Source organism: Littorina saxatilis, linkage group LG8 (assembly GCF_037325665.1).
Source record: "Littorina saxatilis isolate snail1 linkage group LG8, US_GU_Lsax_2.0, whole genome shotgun sequence".
Taxonomy (NCBI): Eukaryota; Metazoa; Mollusca; class Gastropoda; order Littorinimorpha; family Littorinidae; genus Littorina; species Littorina saxatilis.
Genome location: NC_090252.1, coordinates 63,367,052 through 63,387,426, shown reverse-complemented (window position 1 = coordinate 63,387,426; position 20,375 = coordinate 63,367,052). Strand labels below are relative to the sequence as shown.

Here is a 20,375-nt window from a genome sequence, read left to right as displayed (position 1 = left end):
TAGCACGCGAAATACGCAAGGTAGATAGGCTAACTGATTTGAGGTTCTCGCATGTCAAATTTGCAAAGTTTTGCCTATTGTGATTTTTTTTGTCGATTTTGTATTCGGCCCATCCGTTTTTGTCTGGTCGATTTTGAGGGTACCCTTACTTGAGCGGCGGTCACGTGATCCCTGTAAAAGAAATATGTAATCCAAAAGATGGCCCTGAATGTTAAAGTGAACGGCCTTAACTGTCAAATAAAGTTTTAATGAAATGACACGGGGATTAATGCTTTACTTTTGGTTTGACTGAAATTTGTTGCAATAACGTTTTGGCCAAGTTTAGTTCCCCACATTGTTCGCAGTGTGCATTGTTGTGGATATGGCACAAACAGTAAACTAGTTCCCACATAACTCACAGTGTGCACAAACAGTAAACTAGTTCCCACATAATTCACAGTGTGCACAAACAGTAAACTAGTTCCCACATAATTCACAGTGTGCACAAACAGTAAACTAGTTCCCACATAATTCACAGTGTGCACAAACAGTAAACTAGTTCCCACATAACTCACAGTGTGTACAAACAGTAAACTAGTTCCCACATAATTCACAGTGTGCACAAACAGTAAACTAGTTCCCACATAACTCACAGTGTGTACAAACAGTAAACTAGTTCCCACATAATTCACAGTGTGCACAAACAGTAAACTAGTTCCCACATAACTCACAGTGTGTACAAACAGTAAACTAGTTCCCACATAATTCACAGTGTGCACAAACAGTAAACTAGTTCCCACATAACTCACAGTGTGTACAAACAGTAAACTAGTTCCCACATAATTCACAGTGTGCACAAACAGTAAACTATAGTTCCCACATAATTCGCAGTGTGCACCAACAGTAAACTAGTTCTCACATAATTCGCAGTGTGCACCAACAGTAAACTAGTTCCCACATAATTCACAGTGTGCACAAACAGTAAACTAGTTCCCACATAATTCGCAGTGTGCACCAACAGTAAACTAGTTCTCACATAATTCGCAGTGTGCACCAACAGTAAACTAGTTCCCACATAATTCGCAGTGTGCACCAACAGTAAACTAGTTCTCACATAATTCACAGTGTGCACCAACAGTAAACTAGTTCTCACATAATTCGCAGTGTGCACCAACAGTAAACTAGTTCTCACATAATTCGCAGTGTGCACCAACAGTAAACTAGTTCTCACATAATTCACAGTGTGCACCAACAGTAAACTAGTTCCCACATAATTCACAGTGTGCATTGTTGTGGATATATAGCACGAATAGTAAACTACACTGAGCACAAAAAGTTAAGGATATTTTTCCAGATGTGAAACAGCAGATTTTTTTTTTAGGTCAGAAACATACGTGTATTTGAAGATCTGCCTTTCTTCTGGTCAAAAATGTGTTTCTTGGATTTGAGCAATATTTGGGTATAACGCCTCAGGTTTTTGACCACGCCTATCCTCAAAAATGGCGTTTTTCGACGGCATGATTCACTTTCAACCGTCGAAAGGATTACTTAAACTGCACAATATTTTACATTTTTGCATCGTCATGTGCACGTGATGTCGGTGCACAGATAGAGTGTCTCTGTCTCTTTATTTCACGCTTGTTTAGAAACTCTGAGTCTCTCTGTGTCTCTCTTTTGCTGTCTTTGTCTCTGTTTCTCTCTGTCTCGCTCTCTCTGTCTCTGTCTCTCTCTCTCTCTCTCTCTCTCTCTCTCTCTCTCTCCCTCTCTCTCTCTCTCTCTCTCTCTCTCTCTTTATCTCTGTCGTTGTTGTTATTGTTGTTGTTGTTGTTGTTGTTGTTGTTGTTGTTGTTGTTGTTGTTGTTGTTGTTGTTATTGAGCAAGAAAAAGAGAGTGCGTGTGTATGTCCATGTGAATGTGCGCGTGCGTGCGTGCGTGTGTGCGTGCGTGCGTGCGGGCGTATCTTTAGCGGATGATTGCGTGTGTGCATGCAGACAGACAGACAGACGGAAAGACACATTTATCATGTAACAAGTGATAAACATGTTGTGACAGTCAGTACATATTTCTGTAACAAGTGATAAACATGTTGTGACATCCAGTACACATTTCTATAACAAGGGATAAACATGTTGTGACATTCAGTACACATTTCTGTAACACGTGATAAACATGTTGTGACATTCAGTACACATTTCTGTAACAAGTGATCAACATGTTGTGACATTCAGTACACAGCTCTACTGGCAAAAGTTGCTCGGCACACATAGTGTTGAAATGAACACCTGTGAATACGATGTGTTTCATATGTGTGCCTCTTTTGCTTGTACAACTGTGGACTATATATCACAAAGTGTTCAAAACTTGTTACACAAATGTGCTTTAAAGTGGAATTTTTGTTTAGAGTGTGTGTATTTTGTATGCTTCTTGTTCTTGTTGTTCTTGTTCTTGTTCTTGTTCTTCCTTTTCCTCGTTCGCTCAAACATACGCTAGAAGTGGGTCACTATTTGACTTGGTCAAGTCAGCAGGCGAAGCTGGATAGGGGAAGTAGCTGACTATTTTCCGGGTCGGGCACTTTTCAGGCAGTTACTTCCCTTACTTCCTTTCGCCATGTACTGCACTGTGTCGACATGTCTGCATCCGTGTAAAATAAGTGATCAGGAATAGCTTTTGATTTTGTAATTTATTACACACAGCTAATCAAATACGTTATAAATCCATCTGTATATTAAATGATTAGCTGATATTGTATTGTTTTGGTCACGTGATGTAGGCTTTTTTGCTTGAGTTCGTGTCCTCGTTGCATACTGTTCAATGTTTCGTGTCATGTATTATGAATAACATTTTGTTTAAACCATTACAGAAATGTGTACTGTGGGCGGGGATATAGCTCAGTTGGTAGCGCGCTGGATTTGTATTCAGTTGGCCGCTGTCAGCGTGAGTTCGATCCCAGGTTCGGCGGAAATTTATTTCACAGAGTCAACTTTGTGTGCAGACTCTCTTCGGTGTCCGAACCTCCCCCCGTGTACACTACATTGGGTGTGCACGTTAAAGATCCCACGATTGACAAAAGGGTCTTTCCTGGCAAAATTGCTTAGGCACAGTTAATAATTGTCTACCTATACCCGTGTGACTTGGAATAATAGGCCGTGAAAGGTAAATATGCGCCGAAATGGCTGCAATCTACTGGCCGTATAAAATTTCATCTCACACGGCATCACTGCAGAGCGCCTAGAACTGTACCCACGGAATATGCGCGATATAAGACTCATTGATTGATTGATAGATGATTTTGTAATTGACTTCGTGCGTAAAAGTGGAGGTGAAGAGGGTGACAATTGTATTTCACAATAACAACCTGATGTGCAACTGAAATGTCCTAATTCTTGTTGGCTTTGTGTGAAAAAGTGAATGAATATAATTTATACTGTGCACAATTTGAAGCTTTGGATTTGGGTAGGTTTTTTAATAATCATCAACAGCCGTTTTCTTGCTCGCGCCCTGAAAAATTCAAGCTTTCGTCTTTTTGTTTTTATGTGAACTACTATACAATTCTACTGAAAAAGTCGAACACGTGGTAAACACTATTAAATGTTTACCATGCGTGTTCACAACTGGTTGCAAAACGTGTGTTCCAAAGTGGAATACTTCAGTTTACAGTGTTGGACTTGTACAAACAGCCACCATCAAGCATCATCACTGAGTAAAACATACCACAAAGATCGACACAAAACAACAACAAGAAAGGTTACTCATTGGAACGTTAGCCTATATTTGTGACCGAAAACGAGACAAGTGAATGACTTGTTTTATCAACAATTATTAAACATTCCAATAACAAACATTTCTTGTTTTTGTATCCTCGATATTGAAACGTCAGCAGTCTATGTGTTTGAGGGTTATCACAAAGATCAACCTACAAGCTGGGCGCCTTTCTTTTTTTATTTGTTTGTGTGTGTTTTGTTCAAGATTTTTTGGTTTGATTTGTTTTGAGGTTGTCGTTTTTTACATGATAGATTAAATTGCAGTTATCTCCCTTCTGGATGGAGGGAAATTCAAGATGGTGACTTACTGTATACTGTCTTTTCTTGAAAAGTGTTGTTAACTTAATTTTGTAGAATGTTTCTGAGATAGTGCACCGTTGTGGGGTTGTTTTTTTTGTGATAGCGGAGACTTCGAAATGTGGACAACAGTGATCATAAAACACATTAAGTGTGTCAGGTTTGAGTTGTCTTCAGCTTACACTAAGAATGTACAGTATGATGCAGCCACGCACTCAAATATGCGCGCGCGTGAACACACACACACACACATACACACGCACGCAGGCACACACACACACACACACACCACACACACACATACACACACACACCACACACACACACCACACACATACACACACCACACACACACACACCACACACACAGACACACATACACACACATAGACACGCACGCAGGCACACACACACACACACACACACACACACCACACGCACGCACACACACACACACATAATACCTAAGACAGATATAGAAGAGCAAAAACATTTTTATTTAAAAATAATTGTGTGTTATTGTTGGTGCTTTTTGAGAAATGCCATGATTTGCTATCGACTTTTCAAACAGGCAGTAAACGTTTGTAAAACAGAAGCACGATGACGTCAATTCTTGTTTTGCGTCATAGAACTGACGAAGTCTTGCTCTGGCAATCTCTAAGTAATTACACTCTGTGAAAACCAGGAATAACCTGATGTGTTTTGGGCAATGTTCTTGTGTTGGTGGCGGTTGTTGTTGTTGTTGTTGTTGTTGTTGTTGTTGTGTTGTTGTTGTTGTTGGTGGTGGTGGTGGTTTTGGTGTTGTGGTGGTTGTGGTGGTGGTTATGACGCCAGTGGTGAAGCTCATGGTAGAGGTGGTGACGATGGTGTTGATGGCGGCATGTCACAAGACACACTTAATTCCTGTCTCTCCTCCTCTTGTCGGTGGTGGTCGTCGTCGCTGTTGGTGTCGGCGGTCGTTGTGGTGGTGGCGGTGGTAGTAATTGTTGTATTAGGTTGTGGCGTGGGTGGTTGTCGTGGCAGGGGTAGTGGTTGTTGTAAGGGATGGCGGGGTGGTGGTGGTGACAGGAGGCGTGCGGACCGTGATGAGCTGTGTGGTGCAGCGTGATACTGCATTCAGCCTGTCATTAAGATCAATCACCTCATCAGTCGTCCCTGCATCATCATCAGCCTGACGTCTGTCCTGTAACACGGCCACCACGCGCCGCTCCAGGCCATGCACCCACCCAGCCAGCACCCCGATATCGGTCCGATATCGGACCGATATCGGATACGATATCGGGTCGATATCGGATTCCGATATCGGACCGATATCGGATTGCAAATCGGGTCGATATCGGACCGATATCGGATTACGACATCGGACCGATATCGGTCCGATATTGACCCGATATCGACCCGATATAGAGAATCGGTATCGGCCTCATATCAGATCCCGATATCGGCGCGATATCAAATCCCAATGTCAGATTGCAAATTGGGTTGATACCGGGTCGATATCGGATTACGACATTGGTCCGATATTGGTCCGATATCGGTCCGATATCGGTACGATATAGAGAATCGATATCGGCTTAATATCGGATCCCGATATCAGATCCCAATATCAGATTGCAAATCGGGTCGATATCGGACCGATATTGGATTACGACATCGGACCAATATCGGTCCGATATCGACCCGATATCGACCCGATATAGAGAATCGGTATCGGCCTCCTATCAGATCCCGATATCGGCGCGATATCAAATCCCGATGTCAGATTGCAAATTGGGTTGATACCGGGTCGATATCGGATTACGACATTGGTCCGATATCGGTCCGATATCGGTCCAATATCGGTACGATATAGAGAATCGATATCGGCTTAATATCGGATCCCGATATCAGATCCCGATATCAGATTGCAAATCGGGTCGATATCATTTTGATATCGGATCCCGATATCGGACCGATATCGGATCCCGATATCGGACCGATATCGGATTGCAAATCGGGACGATATTGGGTCGATATCGGATTCCGACATTGGACTAATATTGGTCCGATATCGGTACGATATAGAGAATTGATATCGGCCTAACATCGGGAACCAATAATGGACCGATATCGGGAACCGATAAGGGTGGTGCCCTTCTATGGTGCCCTGGTGGTGCCCTTCCGTCAATTCCTTTAAGTTTCAGCTTTGCAACCATACTTCCCCCGGAACCTGAAAACTTTGGTTTCCTGGAAGCTGCCCGCAGAGTCGATGAAGCAAAACCAGCGAATAGTTGGCATTAATTATCTGATCATCTTTGAACCTCTGACTTTACTTCTTGACTAATGAAAACATGCTTCATGCTTGGCAATTGCTTTCGCACTTGTTCGTCTTTGACCTGCACTAAAACTTGCTGTAATCCGTAAATATTAGATTTCTGGCCCAAGAACAGAAGAAAATTTAAAAGGAGACAGAAATGATAAGATGAAGTAGTTGATAAACATTGTCACACAAGTACAAATGAAAGTGAGTCAAAGGCAGAATGAGAATAATTTAATAACCAACTGTATCATTGAAAACACATAAGTTACCAATGCAACATAAACAAATTACAACTATCAATTAAAATTCAACAGTTAATACAATTAATAACTGACCTTGTGATAAGATAACTCATCCACTGAAATGTCATCCACTCTGCTGCCAAAGGACGGGCTTGAACCCATGACTTACAGCACTGCAGAGCAGACCACTAACCAATGGGTCCCCACCGAATAATTATGGAGTGTCACGATTCATGTGACCCATCAAAATCAAAGTATTTAATTCCATAAGGCGATAGCCCCCTTGGAATAGGGAAATAACAATAACTTCACAAAACGCATGAATCAAATAAACACAAAGGAGACGAGAAAATCGTCGCAAACGGATAACCAGTTATGAAATCAATTATAACTAAATAAGTCTTTCGATTTGCAACAAACAACGGACTGGTCACGCAACGGTTCTGTCCAGTCATGATAATCAAAACAAATGATTGTTACGCTCCAATTCTTCACAAGGGTGGAGAACGGGAAATGTTCAGACCATCTCTTTTATCCTCACGGTGCTTTCCTCGCTCATCCTCTGTAACATATCAGCTAGGTTAGACCATTGATGTTCTTTGTCTCCGTCATATCTGGCATCGTCTGTCACCTTCCGCCTATCAGCGTCACTCGCAACAACATCACTCCGCACCATACAGCCTGAATCTGACACTGTCAGCTGCGATTGAAAGTTGGAGACACACAACGTAGCACCACCGACGCACTTTTTCATGGCCGCCTTTGTCGAACTTCAAAAACGCAGTATCGCCATTGTTCAGTCGCCACAACAGTCGGTATTGAACGATGTCAGCCCATTCTCCGACATAATTGCACATAGCATTTGTTCCAAAACAGTAGGCCTAGGGAATCCTTGCAGAGGCATTATATCATATATATGTAGAGGCATTATATCATGTAGAGGCAAAATAACACAAAATGAAGAGAGAGTGAATCCGAGAGGCGTGTTCCTTGCTGGCTGTCAGCACATTAGCACTAATTTTATTTACCATCTTCATCTTAGTCCTCGTCCTCGTTTTCTGTGTTGATCTTCGACATCCTCCCACCATGTAGACGATCCGACAATCCTGTCAACCACTTCGCAAGCACCTGTTCGAATTGCTTGTTGTCGGTTTGAATATGGCGCTTCCTCACGGCCAGCTGCAGTAAAAAGATTAACCGTTATGAGTATGACGCAACAAGATGATGATCATATAAAATGTTGACATTGTATGAACATGTTTGTGCTTTCATAAGGAGACATGCTGTCTACAAAACCTCCCTCACCTTTCATTTGTTCTTCACCATTTCTTCCATCACTGGCAGATTTATTTGTCTACATTCAATGTGTGTGTGTGTGTGTGTGTGTGTGTGTGTGTGTGTGTGTGTGTGTGTGTGTAGACAGGTATTTTTTATAAATCTGAAAGAATAAAAACTGTTTATTATGCACAACAGAACCATAAAAGGATTCTTAGTTAAAATCACCATTTTATTTTTACAACAACAATAAAGAAAATCAGCAACCACCTAAACACACACAGTGACACAAACACACACAGTGACACACACACACACCTAAGAAACAAACACACTTTTTAGTCTCATATATTCCAAGAGAAAAAAATACATCAAGTCTCAATAATTAGCAAAACTATCTTCCAACGAATCCAAGTTCCATAGGCATAGGCGATACTCACTCAACGTTTTACGTGATGCATGATGATCGACTGTTTGGAACACTCTTGAAACCAGTCCAGTTCTGTCTTCCTCCTTCTGTCTTAGTATTGGACTGTCCAGTCAGGATCGTTTCTGATGTTGTATAACATAGTGCTCTAGCAACTGCCAGTTTTCAATCTTCCCAACGCATTTCGCCATTTGTTTACTCAGTAACTGCCGGACAAGTAATTCTGAGTGACCTCCCGTCGGGCCGCCAAGGGACAGTACTCTCGGACTTTTCTCTGTCGAATCGAACTCAAGAAAGTTTCTACTGTATTTTTACCGTTCACTCCTGCAACTTCAAAGCCAGTGTGTCTGCTGATATAAGATAACATGCTGCACTTCAGCATATATCAGGACTACACAATACAGATCTTATGACGCTGAGCGAATGGCAAATGGAACTTTCAGGTAATGTTACTTCACTGTGTGACTTGTGTTGTAAATTCATAATCATATTCATACATAAGTTCAGAATCCGTTGGCATTGTGATTGTTGACTTATTTTTGATAAGAGTCACCAATATCAAAGCAATATCATGCATAACGATTGGAAAGGTGAATTTATCTCTCTTTCTCTTTCTTTCCTGCCTTCTGTCTTTCTAGTTTCTTGCTCTGTCTGTCTTTCTCAGTTTCAGTCTCTCTGTCTGTTTCTCTCTCCCTGTCTGTCTATCTGTCTGTCTGTCCGTCTGTCCGTCCCCCTCCGTCTCTCTCTCTCTCTCTCTCTCTCTCTCTCTCTCTCTCTCTCTCTCTCTCACTGATATTTTATTTCTCTCTGTCAATCTGATAATTGCCACACATTTTCACACATTTGTTCAATCTCACAGCTTCTGGTCTAATCCATTACTGTACAGTAACATTTATAAGAGATCTCAAGAGAGTTATTTTCGAAAATCGTCTTTTCAAAGACACTTAAAACAAGTTTTGATTGACCACTGTTCTCTACTGTAATGCAACTCACACATCAATGCTTTCATTGCAGGGTGGGAGGAATTACCATGAGGATACCAGAAAGCATTCACAGGGATGTAAACTACAAGTTACAACCCTGACAAGTGACATTCTGGCTTTTGAGGCCAAGTAAGTGTGTGTGTGTGTGTGTGTGTGTGTGTGTGTGTGTGTGTGTGTGTGTGTGTGTGTGTGTGTGTGTGTGTGTGTGTGTGTGTGTGTGTTTGCAGGTAAAATCCACGTTAACGCTTGATGAATGTTCCAGCAGTCATATTATATTTATAACTGAAAATCATTTATGAGAGAAGGCAGTGTTGTTGTCAGGCTTCGGTCTGGGGTCATTAATACATGCTTATGACGCATTGTTCTAAATCTTGGCTGGTCGACCATCACATCAATTTTGACATAAAGAACTATAACAGGTCTTCTGACAGAACAATTTGTTGTAGCCGGGACATCTGGACCTATACATATTTTTAGTCCAGGTCCAACTGACATATTATTGCCTTACTCTTACTCAGTCTTAGTCTTGGAAAAAACTTTGGGAAGGTGTTCTGTGTGTGTTGGGGGGAGGGGGGGGGTTGTTATCCATGCCAGGCAGCATTGACTAAGAGCATTTCATTCAAACACAGAAGAATGCTATCAAAGTTAGCATATATATACACACAAGTAAATTCAACAAATATTGGCATAATGCAAAGACAATGTAAACCTTATTTACCTTCAGTTCTATATTTAGTAAAGAGCATTAACAAAGAAGACATAATTATAGTGTTTACACTGAAGTTCTCAAATCACACTGAATTCTTTATGTTTTAAGATTGTTGCATTCTCTGTCTTTGCAGGTGTCATAGCATTTGGAGCAGATCTTCAAAGTCTCCTATTGCAGACATGCCATCGTCTGCACTGGTTGTATCAACAACTTTTTCCAAGGCTGGTGCTGCAGATTTAAAAAGTATATATCGTCTGCTGCAAACTCAACATTAACAACTTCTCTGTCTGCTCCTGCTTCGAATTCAACAATTCTTGTTGTCTGGTGCTGCTGCAAAGTGAATGACTTCTTCGTTTGCTGCTGCAGGTTTAACAAGTATATCGTCTGCTGCAAATTTAACAACTTCTTTGTCTGCAGATGACGCTACAAATTCAACAACTTCTGTGTCTGCTCCTGCTTCAAATTCAACAATTCTTTTTATCTGCTGCTGCAAAGTGAATGACTTCTTCCTCTGCTGGTGGTGTTGCAAATAACCTCATCTTTCCTTGTGTCTCTGGCATCATTCGGATACATGTACAAGATACCTAGCTGTGCGAAGACTATTTTTTTTAAACCCAAAAGATGGAATAGAATTGGTAAATTTCTAGGTACAGAACCTAAAAGTGGGATACATGTATCCAAACTCACTTCCAGAAACTTTAGAACTGATTCAACTTCCGACATTTTTATCATGGTTTTATCGTGTGTGTTTTTTTAAATGTACAGTATATGTCATGGAAATGATGAATAAATGTTTAGAACATATTCTCACAACATATTTCTAATGGTTTTATTTATTTGTCTTTTGTTTTGTTTCATGTTAGCATGCACACTTCCTTCTTCTTCTTCTTCTGGATTCGTGGGATGAAACTCCCACGTACACTCGTGTTTTTGCACGAGTGGAATTTTACGTGTATGACCGTTTTTATCCCGCCATTAAGGCAGCCATACGCCGCTTTCGGAGGAAGCATGCTGGGTATTTTTGTGTTTCTATAACCCACCGAACTCTGACATGGATTACAGGATCTTTTCCGTGCGCACTTGGTCTTGCGAGATATCCGGTCAAATATGATATAGGACTTCTTGAATTTATATATAACATTACAACATCAGCAGACACAAACGACTAAGCTAAATTATCTTCAAATAAGAATAAAATTAAAAAAACCAACCCAAAATAAAAATAAAATATTACTAATAAAATGTTTAATTATATTTTTTGTGTGGTTCTTTTTATGTTTGCACTCAACATAAAAAACACACGTTTGAATAACTTGAATCTAACCATTATATTGTGCTTTTTATATTTAGTCAAGTTTTGACTAAATATTTTAACATCGAGGGGGAATCGAAACGAGGGTCGTGGTGTATGTGTGTGTGTGTGTGCGTGTGTGCGTGTGTGTGTGTGTGTAGAGCGATTCAGACTAAACTACTGGACCGATCTTTATGAAATTTGACATGAGAGTTCCTGGGTATGAAATCCCCGAACGTTTTTTTCATTTTTTTGATAAATGTCTTTGATGACGTCATATCCGGCTTTTCGTGAAAGTTGAGGCGGCACTGTCACGCCCTCATTTTTCAACCAAATTGGTTGAAATTTTGGTCAAGTAATCTTCGACGAAGCCCGGGGTTCGGTATTGCATTTCAGCTTGGTGGCTTAAAAATTAATTAATGACTTTGGTCATTAAAAATCTGAAAATTGTAAAAAAAAATAAAAATTTATAAAACGATCCAAATTTACGTTTATCTTATTCTCCATCATTTGCTGATTCCAAAAACATATAAATATGTTATATTCGGATTAAAAACAAGCTCTGAAAATTAAATATATAAAAATTATTATCAAAATTTTTTTTTCGAAATCTCTTTAAAAACACTTTCATCTTATTCCTTGTCGGTTCCTGATTCCAAAAACATATAGATATGATATGTTTGGATTAAAAACACGCTCAGAAAGTTAAAACGAAGAGAGGTACAGAAAAGCGTGCTATGCAGCATAGCGTAACCACTACCCCGCTCTTCTTGTCAATTTCACTGCCTATGCCGTGAGCGGTGGACCACGAGTATACGGTCTTGCTGCGTTGCATTGCGTTCAGTTTCATTCTGTGAGTTCGACAGCTACTTGACTAAATGTTGTATTTTCGCCTTACGCGACTTGTTATTTGGTAAAATTGACATTAGCCGTAAACGAAAATTAACTTTAATTTAACTTTATATTATGGTTTTGTTTTAATGAACGTTAATTTAATGTTAATTTAACGTTAAATTAACGTAAAAACTAAACGTTTATCTCATGAGCAAACTTGGAATCCAATATCGGACCGATATCGGGCAGATATGGGATATCTTGGTCTGAGGGAGAAAAAAAATTCTAATAAAAAGTTTAATTATAGTTTTATTTTGGTTCTTTGTATCGGACCTATATCCAATATTGGCCCAATGTCGTAATCCTATATCGACCCAATTTGAAATCCGATATCGGTCCCATATTGGGATATATCCCGATATCGGTCCGATATCGGTCCGATATCGGGGTGCTGGCTGGATATCTCGGACCAAGATATCCGATATCTGCCTGATATCGGTCGGATATTGGATTCCAAGTTTGCTCATCAGATTAACGTTAAATTAACGTCAACTTTATTGGCCCAATGTCGGAATCCAATATCGGTCCGATATCGACCCGATATCGTATCCGATATTGGTCTGATATCGGGCCAATATTGGTGTGATGGATGGGATTGTATTGGCGATGATGTGAAAACTTGGAATCCAATATCGGACCGATATCAGAATATCTTGGTCTGAGGAAAAAATAAAAAATCGCAATAAAAAGTTTAATTATAGTTTTATTTTGGTTCTTTTCATTTTCACACTCAACGTAAAAAAACACATGTTTAAATAATGTGAATCTAACCATTATATTATGCTTTTTATTTGGTAAAACTGACATTAGCCGTAAACATAAAATTAACTTTAATTTAACGTTATATCCGATATCGGTCCGATATCGGTCCGATATCGGATTCCAAGTTTGCTCATCAGATTAACATTAAATTAATGTTAACTTAATTAACGTAAAAAGTTAACATTAATTTAATGTTAATCTGATGAGCAAACTTGGAATCCGATATCGGTCCGATGTCGGTCCGATATCGGATTCCAAGTTTGCTCATCAGATTAACATTAAATTAATGTTAACTTAATTAACGTAAAAAGTTAACATTAATTTAATGTTAATCTGATGAGCAAACTTGGAATCCGATATCGGTCCGATATCGGTCCGATATCGGATTCCAAGTTTGCTCATCAGATTATCATTAAATTAATGTTAACTTAATTAACGTAAAAAGTTAACATTAATTTAACGTTAATCTGATGAGCAAACTTGGAATCCAATATCGGACCGATATCGGACCGATATCGGATATCTTGGTCCGAGATATCCGGTCAAATCCGATATCGGTCCGATATCGGATTCCAAGTTTGCTCATCAGATTATCATTAAATTAATGTTAACTTAATTAACGTAAAAAGTTAACATTAATTTAATGTTAATCTGATGAGCAAACTTGGAATCCGATATCGGTCCGATATCGGTCCGATATCGGATTCCAAGTTTGCTCATCAGATTATCATTAAATTAATGTTAACTTAATTAACGTAAAAAGTTAACATTAATTTAACGTTAGTCTGATGAGCAAACTTGGAATCCAATATCGGACCGATATCGGACCGATATCGGATATCTTGGTCCGAGATATCCGGTCAAATTCGATATCGGACCGATATCGACCCGATATCGTGTGCTGACTGGGCAGTGATACATCGCTACTGTCACTTTGTCCGTTGCCGCCACCGCCACGTCCTGCACAGCTCGCTGCCACCTCGCCCTGTTGTGTCTCCAGTCTTGATCCCCCAACACACTCACCGGTACACCTGCATCCTTCAGTCCCTGCACCACGCCGCTAGCTGGTGACGTCACCCGCCCTGCCTCATCTGTGACGTCATCATGTAGATCGTCGCTTCTGGTCAGGACGAACACATCACGGTAGCTCAGCCGGGAGGGACTGTTGGCGGCGCTGCTCCCTGCAGGGAAAAGACGGTTGTAACGGTTACACAGTCTTGTTTGATTAATAGTCATGTATGTTAGCAAACATTCGTTACATTTTAAGACACAACCTATCCGTGTATTTGTTTTCTCAAGCACACACACACCCCACCACGCCCAACCCCCCTCCCACACACACACTTGATTTATAAAATCATCACAAAGTGTGTACATTTTCAACAAACACAGACATCAAAACTTCGACGTCATGACGTAATTTTGAAGTTTACGTCAATAAAAATGACGTCCTTTTTTCTCCCTGCAGACTGACCTGACTTTGGATTTGATTGAAAATTTAGTTCTTGAGCAAAGACTTTTCAATATATTCTCGGGGGGGGGGGGGGGTTGAGGGGGGGGGTGAGGGGGAAGGGGGGTGGTAAAACACCATTAGGGAACGGGAAGGTTTACCCCTCACTCAAAAACAAACCCCAATCATCATCATCATCATCACCACCACCACAACCATCATCATCATCATCATCATCATCATCATCACCATCATCATCATCAGCTGCACAACTTACCCACACCCAGACGGCGCAGCTCGACAGCGATATCCTGTCCACACTGTGCGCAGTCCAACGGGCACCGACCTGTGTGAGCGTTGCCATGGTGACTCAGCCGAGTCACGCTCAGCCCGTCCCCAGGGGCAGGCACGCCGCTGTCGCTGTAGTCGTGGACAGCAAACCTGTGAATCACGGGTTGTATTTCACGCAGGACGGCGGGCGCCGAGCGGAGGGGGACAGTGAACACCTGTGTCTGCAGTGCTGGGGGTATGTCGCGGTTAAGAACACCGGCACACCACAGGTACAGGTGTGGTACTTGCTGCGCTAGGCGTGTTACAAGGCGTGTGAGACGGGGACCATGCTTAGCCCTGTGACACAGAATGGAGACATGTTGTTAGAGATGTGTGCCACACTCACATGAGACATGGTAAGCTGATACCCAGTCAGCACACGATATCGGGTCGATATCGGTCCGATATCGGATTTGACCGGATATCTCGGACCAAGATATCCGATATCGGTCCGATATCGGTCCGATATTGGATTCCAAGTTTGCTCATCAGATTAACGTTAAATTAATGTTAACTTTTTACGTTAATTAAGTTAACATTAATTTAATGTTAATCTGATGAGCAAACTTGGAATCCGATATCGGACCGATATCGGACCGATATCGGATTCCAAGTTTGCTCATCAGATTAACATTAAATTAATGTTAACTTTTTACGTTAATTAAGTTAACATTAATTCAATGTTAATCTGATGAGCAAACTTGGAATCCGATATCGGACCGATATCGGACCGATATCGGATTCCAAGTTTGCTCATCAGATTAACATTAAATTAATGTTAACTTTTTACTTTAATTAAGTTAACATTAATTTAATGTTAATCTGATGAGCAAACTTGGAATCCGATATCGGACCGATATCGGACCGATATCGGATATAACGTTAAATTAAAGTTAATTTTGTTTACGGCTAATGTCAGTTTTACCAAATAAAAAGCATAATATAATGGTTAGATTAACGTTATGTAAACATGTGTATTTTTTACGTTGAGTGCGAAAATAAAAAGAACCAAAATAAAACTATAATTAAATTTTTTATTGAGATTTTTTTTTTTCCTCGGACCAAGATATTCTGATATCGGTCCGATATTGGATTCCAAGTTTTCACATCATCGCCAATACAATCCCATCCATCACACCAATATTGGCACGATATCAGACCAATATCGGATACGATATCGGACCGATATTGGATTCCGACATTGGGCCAATAAAGTTGACGTTAATTTAACGTTAATCTGATGAGCAAACTTGGAATCCAATATCCGACCGATATCAGGCAGATATCGGATATCTTGGTCCGAGATATCCAGCCAGCACCCCGATATCGGACCGATATCGGACCGATATCGGACCGATATCGGGATACGATATCGGGTTGACATCGGATCCCGATATCGGATTTCAAATCGGGTCGATATAGGATTACGACATTGGGCCAATATTGGATATAGGTCCGATACAAAGAACCAAAATAAAACTATAATTAAACTTTTTATTTGAATTTTTTTTCTCCCTCAGACCAAGATATCCCATATCTGCCCGATATCGGATTCCAAGTTTGCTCATGAGATAAACGTTTAGTTTTTACGTTAATTTAACGTTAAATTAACATTAAATGAACGTTCATTAAAACAAAACCATAATATAAAGTTAAATTAAAGTTAATTTTCGTTTACGGCTAATGTCAATTTTACCAAATAAAAAGCACAATATAATGGTTAGATTCAAGTTATTCAAACGTGTGTTTTTTATGTTGAGTGCAAACATAAAAAGAACCACACATAAAAACGGTAACCGTAAAATCCCTAGCATAAGCCCACCCCCCCTGTGCACAGATTTAGGGCAAAATTGGGGGGTGGGCGTTTGCTAGGGATAGACCCCTTTGCACAAAGTAAGTGTTGTGCTCAACCGTGTATTTGAGTGAATACAAACCCCGAAAGCATGTAAGTTAGGTCGTGTGAGTAGAAGTGAAGGAAAACAACCAAAAAAAAGGACTTTGAGGCAAAGAAGGCCAACCATGAGAGAGAGAGAGAGAGAGAGAGAGAGAGAGAGAGAGAGAGAGAGAGAGAGATAGAGAAAGAGAGAGATAAAGAGAGAGAGAAAGAGAGAGAGAGAGAGAAAAGGACTGGCTCTTCTGAAAACAACACGAGCATATATAGTCATTCATATAAATTTATAAAGTAAAAAGAAAATCGCCAGACCTTTGCAAGGACAAACAATAACAACACAATTCCGTGGAAAAGAAACTTGATGAAATGTCGAAATGTCAACACCAATGAAGCCCTTTCTTTCTGTACAGGGAAGAAATTACACGATCGTCTTTGGAAATGAAACGTGAACTGAATTAGGATTTTGTCTTCAAAAGGCCCAATCTTTCTGAGAAAGAAAAACCCACAAACTTAGGAAAAAAAAGAGAAGAGAAACTCGAAAAAACATGAACGATGGGCGGGAGTGAGGAGAGGGGACAAAGAATAAGAAAAAAGGAAAGAAACACGAAAAGGTAAAGAAGGAGAAAAAGATGACTTTTAGAACAGTCTGCACAAATCCTAGTGAAAGTGAGCCTATAGTCTCTTTGAAAAAAGCAGGGTGGGCGTTTGCTAGGTAGTTACCCCTGTGCACAACTTTTGGCCCAAAGTGGGGGGTGGGCGTTTGCTAGATGGTGGGCTTATGCTAGGGATTTTACGGTACACGTAAAATTCCACTCGTGCAAAAACACGAGTGTACGTGGGAGTTTCATCCCACGAATCCAGAAGAAGAAGAAGAAGGAAGTGTGCATGCTAACATGAAACAAAACAAAAGACAAATAAATAAAACCATTAGAAATATGTTGTGAGAATATGTTCTAAACATTTATTCATCATTTCCATGATATAATATACTGTACATTTAAAAAAACACACACCATAAAACCATGATAAAAATGTCGGAAGTTGAAGTTCTAAAGTTTCTGGAAGTGAGTTTGGATACATGTATCCCACTTTTAGGTTCTGTACCTAGAAATTTACCAATTCTATTCCATCTTTTGGGTTTAAAAAAAATAGTCTTCGCACAGCTAGGTATCTTGTACATGTATCCGTATGATGCCAGAGACACAAGGAAAGATGAGGTTATTTGCAACACCACCAGCAGAGGAAGAAGTCATTCACTTTGCAGCAGCAGATAAAAAGAATTGTTGAATTTGAAGCAGGAGCAGACACAGAAGTTGTTGAATTTGTAGCGTCATCTGCAGACAAAGAAGTTGTTGAATTTGCAGCAGACGATATACTTGTTAAACCTGCAGCAGCAAACGAAGAAGTCATTCACTTTGCAGCAGCACCAGACAACAAGAATTGTTGAATTCGAAGCAGGAGCAGACAGAGAAGTTGTTAATGTTGAGTTTGCAGCAGACGATATATACTTGTTAAATCTGCAGCACCAGCCTTGGAAAAAGTTGTTGATACAACCAGTGCAGACGATGGCATGTCTGCAATAGGAGACTTTGAAGATCTGCTCCAAATGCTATGACATCTGCAAAGACAGAGAATGCAACAATCTTAAAACATAAAGAATTCAGTGTGATTTGAGAACTTCAGTGTAAACACTATAATTATGTCTTCTTTGTTAATGCTCTTTGCTAAATATAGTTCTAACTGAAGGTAAATAAGGTTTACATTGTCTTTGCATTATGCCAATATTTGTTGAATTTACTTGTGTGTATATATATGCTAACTTTGATAGCATTCTTCTGTGTTTGAATGAAATGCTCTTAGTCAATGCTGCCTGGCATGGATAACAACCCCCCCCCCTCCCCCCAACACACACAGAACACCTTCCCGAAGTTTTTTCCAAGACTAAGACTGAGTAAGAGTAAGACAATAATATGTCAGTTGGACCTGGACTAAAAATATGTATAGGTCCAGATGTCCCGGCTACAACAAATTGTTCTGTCAGAAGACCTCTTATAGTTCTTTATGTCGAAATTGATGTGATGGTCGACCAGCCAAGATTTAGAACAATGCGTCAAAAGCATACATGTATTAATGACCCCAGACTGAAGCCTGACAACAACACTGCCTTCTCTCATAAATGATTTTCAGTTATAAATATAATATGACTGCTGGAACATTCATCAAGCGTTAACGTGGATTTTACCTGCAAACACACACACACACACACACACACACATACACACACACACACACACACTTACTTGGCCTCAAAAGCCAGAATGTCACTTGTCAGGGTTGTAACTTGTAGAATTTTACATCCCTGTGAATGCTTTCTGGTATCCTCATGGTAATTCCTCCCACCCTGCAATGAAAGCATTGATGTGTGAGTTGCATTACAGTACTTAGAGAACAGTGGTCAATCAAAACTTGTTTTAAGTGTCTTTGAAAAGACGATTTTCGAAAATAACTCTCTGAGATCTCTTATAAATGTTACTGTACAGTAATGGATTAGACCAGAAGCTGTGAGATTGAACAAATGTGTGAAAATGTGTGGCAATTATCAGATTGACAGAGAGAAATAAAATATCAGAGAGAGAGAGAGAGAGAGAGAGAGAGACAGACAGACAGACAGACAGGGAGAGAGAAACAGACAGAGAGACTGAAACTGAGAAAGACAGACAGAGCAAGAAACTAGAAAGACAGAAGGCAGGAAAGAAAGAGAAAGAGAGATAAATTCACCTTTCCAATCGTTATGCATGATATTGCTTTGATATTGGTGACTCGTATCAAAAATAAGTCAACAATCACAATGCCAACGGATTCTGAACTTATGAATATGATTATGAATTTACAACACAACACACAGTGAAGTAACAGGGCCGGACTACCGGGGGGTTATGGGGGTTGCGCAACCCCCCCCCTAGCCTAAACATGTACCTTACTTATTTAATTTTTTTTTATTATTGCTTATTTTATGCCGTTTCATGCAAGGAGCGACCATTTTCCTATCTCATAATATGACCTACCCATCAGCTTCGCCCCCTGACCCCCACAACGAGGGGGGGGGGGGGGGTTCTAGGGTTTCCGGACCCCCCCCCCCAGCCAAAAAATAAAAATATTGAATGAGGTATGCATTTCTTTATTTTACATTGAGTTTCAATTTTTGGGGTATTAATCAGTGACAAAATCTGCTGCCTGAAACTGGTAATGATCATCCTCAGAATGCTCCAGATTGCACCATTTTGCATCCTTTTTTTCAAAATTTTCCGGGGGGGCATGCCCCCGGACCCCCCTAGCAAGCTAGGCGCTTTGCGCCGTCGGCTCGGCGCTTTGCGCCTTCACACCCATATCTTCACAATATACTTTTGAAAAAAACCACCCATAAAATGAACTGATCCGCCCCTGCCGCCACACTGGCAACCACCCCCCTCCTCTTCGCCTAGTCCGGCCCTGAGTAACATTACCTGAAAGTTCCATTTGCCATTCGCTCAGCGTCATAAGATCTGTATTGTGTAGTCCTGATATATGCTGAAGTGCAGCATGTTATCTTATATCAGCAGACACACTGGCTTTGAAGTTGCAGGAGTGTTAAAAACGAAAATACAGTACAAACTTTCTTGAGTTCGATTCGACAGAGAAAAGTCCGAGAGTAATGTCCCTTGGCGATCACGGGAGGTCACTCAGAATTACTTGTCCGGCAGTTACTGAGTAAACAAATGGCGAAATGCGTTGGGAAGATTGAAAAC

The 20,375-nt window shown here is 40.4% G+C and overlaps 1 protein-coding gene and 3 long non-coding RNA genes across 4 annotated transcripts in view; 1 reads left to right on the top strand and 3 right to left on the bottom strand.

Annotated features, from left to right (window-relative positions):
* The window catches only part of LOC138974802 (uncharacterized), a 204,367-nt gene that overhangs the window by 145,122 nt on the left and 38,870 nt on the right, over nucleotides 1–20,375 (bottom strand). Inside the window, exon 7 of the mRNA XM_070347531.1 lies at nucleotides 14,647–14,996. Coding sequence (XP_070203632.1) covers nucleotides 14,647–14,996 — 350 coding nt within the window. The remainder of the gene's footprint in view (nucleotides 1–14,646; nucleotides 14,997–20,375) is intronic.
* LOC138974083 (uncharacterized) lies at nucleotides 6,384–8,490 on the bottom strand. The gene is made up of 2 exons (XR_011458297.1): nucleotides 8,294–8,490; nucleotides 6,384–7,757 (listed from the first exon to the last, which is right to left on the bottom strand). It is a non-coding gene; the product is annotated as an uncharacterized lncRNA (long non-coding RNA).
* On the top strand, nucleotides 8,540–10,777 carry LOC138974084 (uncharacterized). The gene is made up of 3 exons (XR_011458298.1): nucleotides 8,540–8,723; nucleotides 9,295–9,392; nucleotides 10,106–10,777. It is a non-coding gene; the product is annotated as an uncharacterized lncRNA (long non-coding RNA).
* Nucleotides 17,807–20,225, bottom strand: LOC138974081 (uncharacterized). The gene is made up of 3 exons (XR_011458295.1): nucleotides 20,094–20,225; nucleotides 18,891–18,991; nucleotides 17,807–18,208 (listed from the first exon to the last, which is right to left on the bottom strand). It is a non-coding gene; the product is annotated as an uncharacterized lncRNA (long non-coding RNA).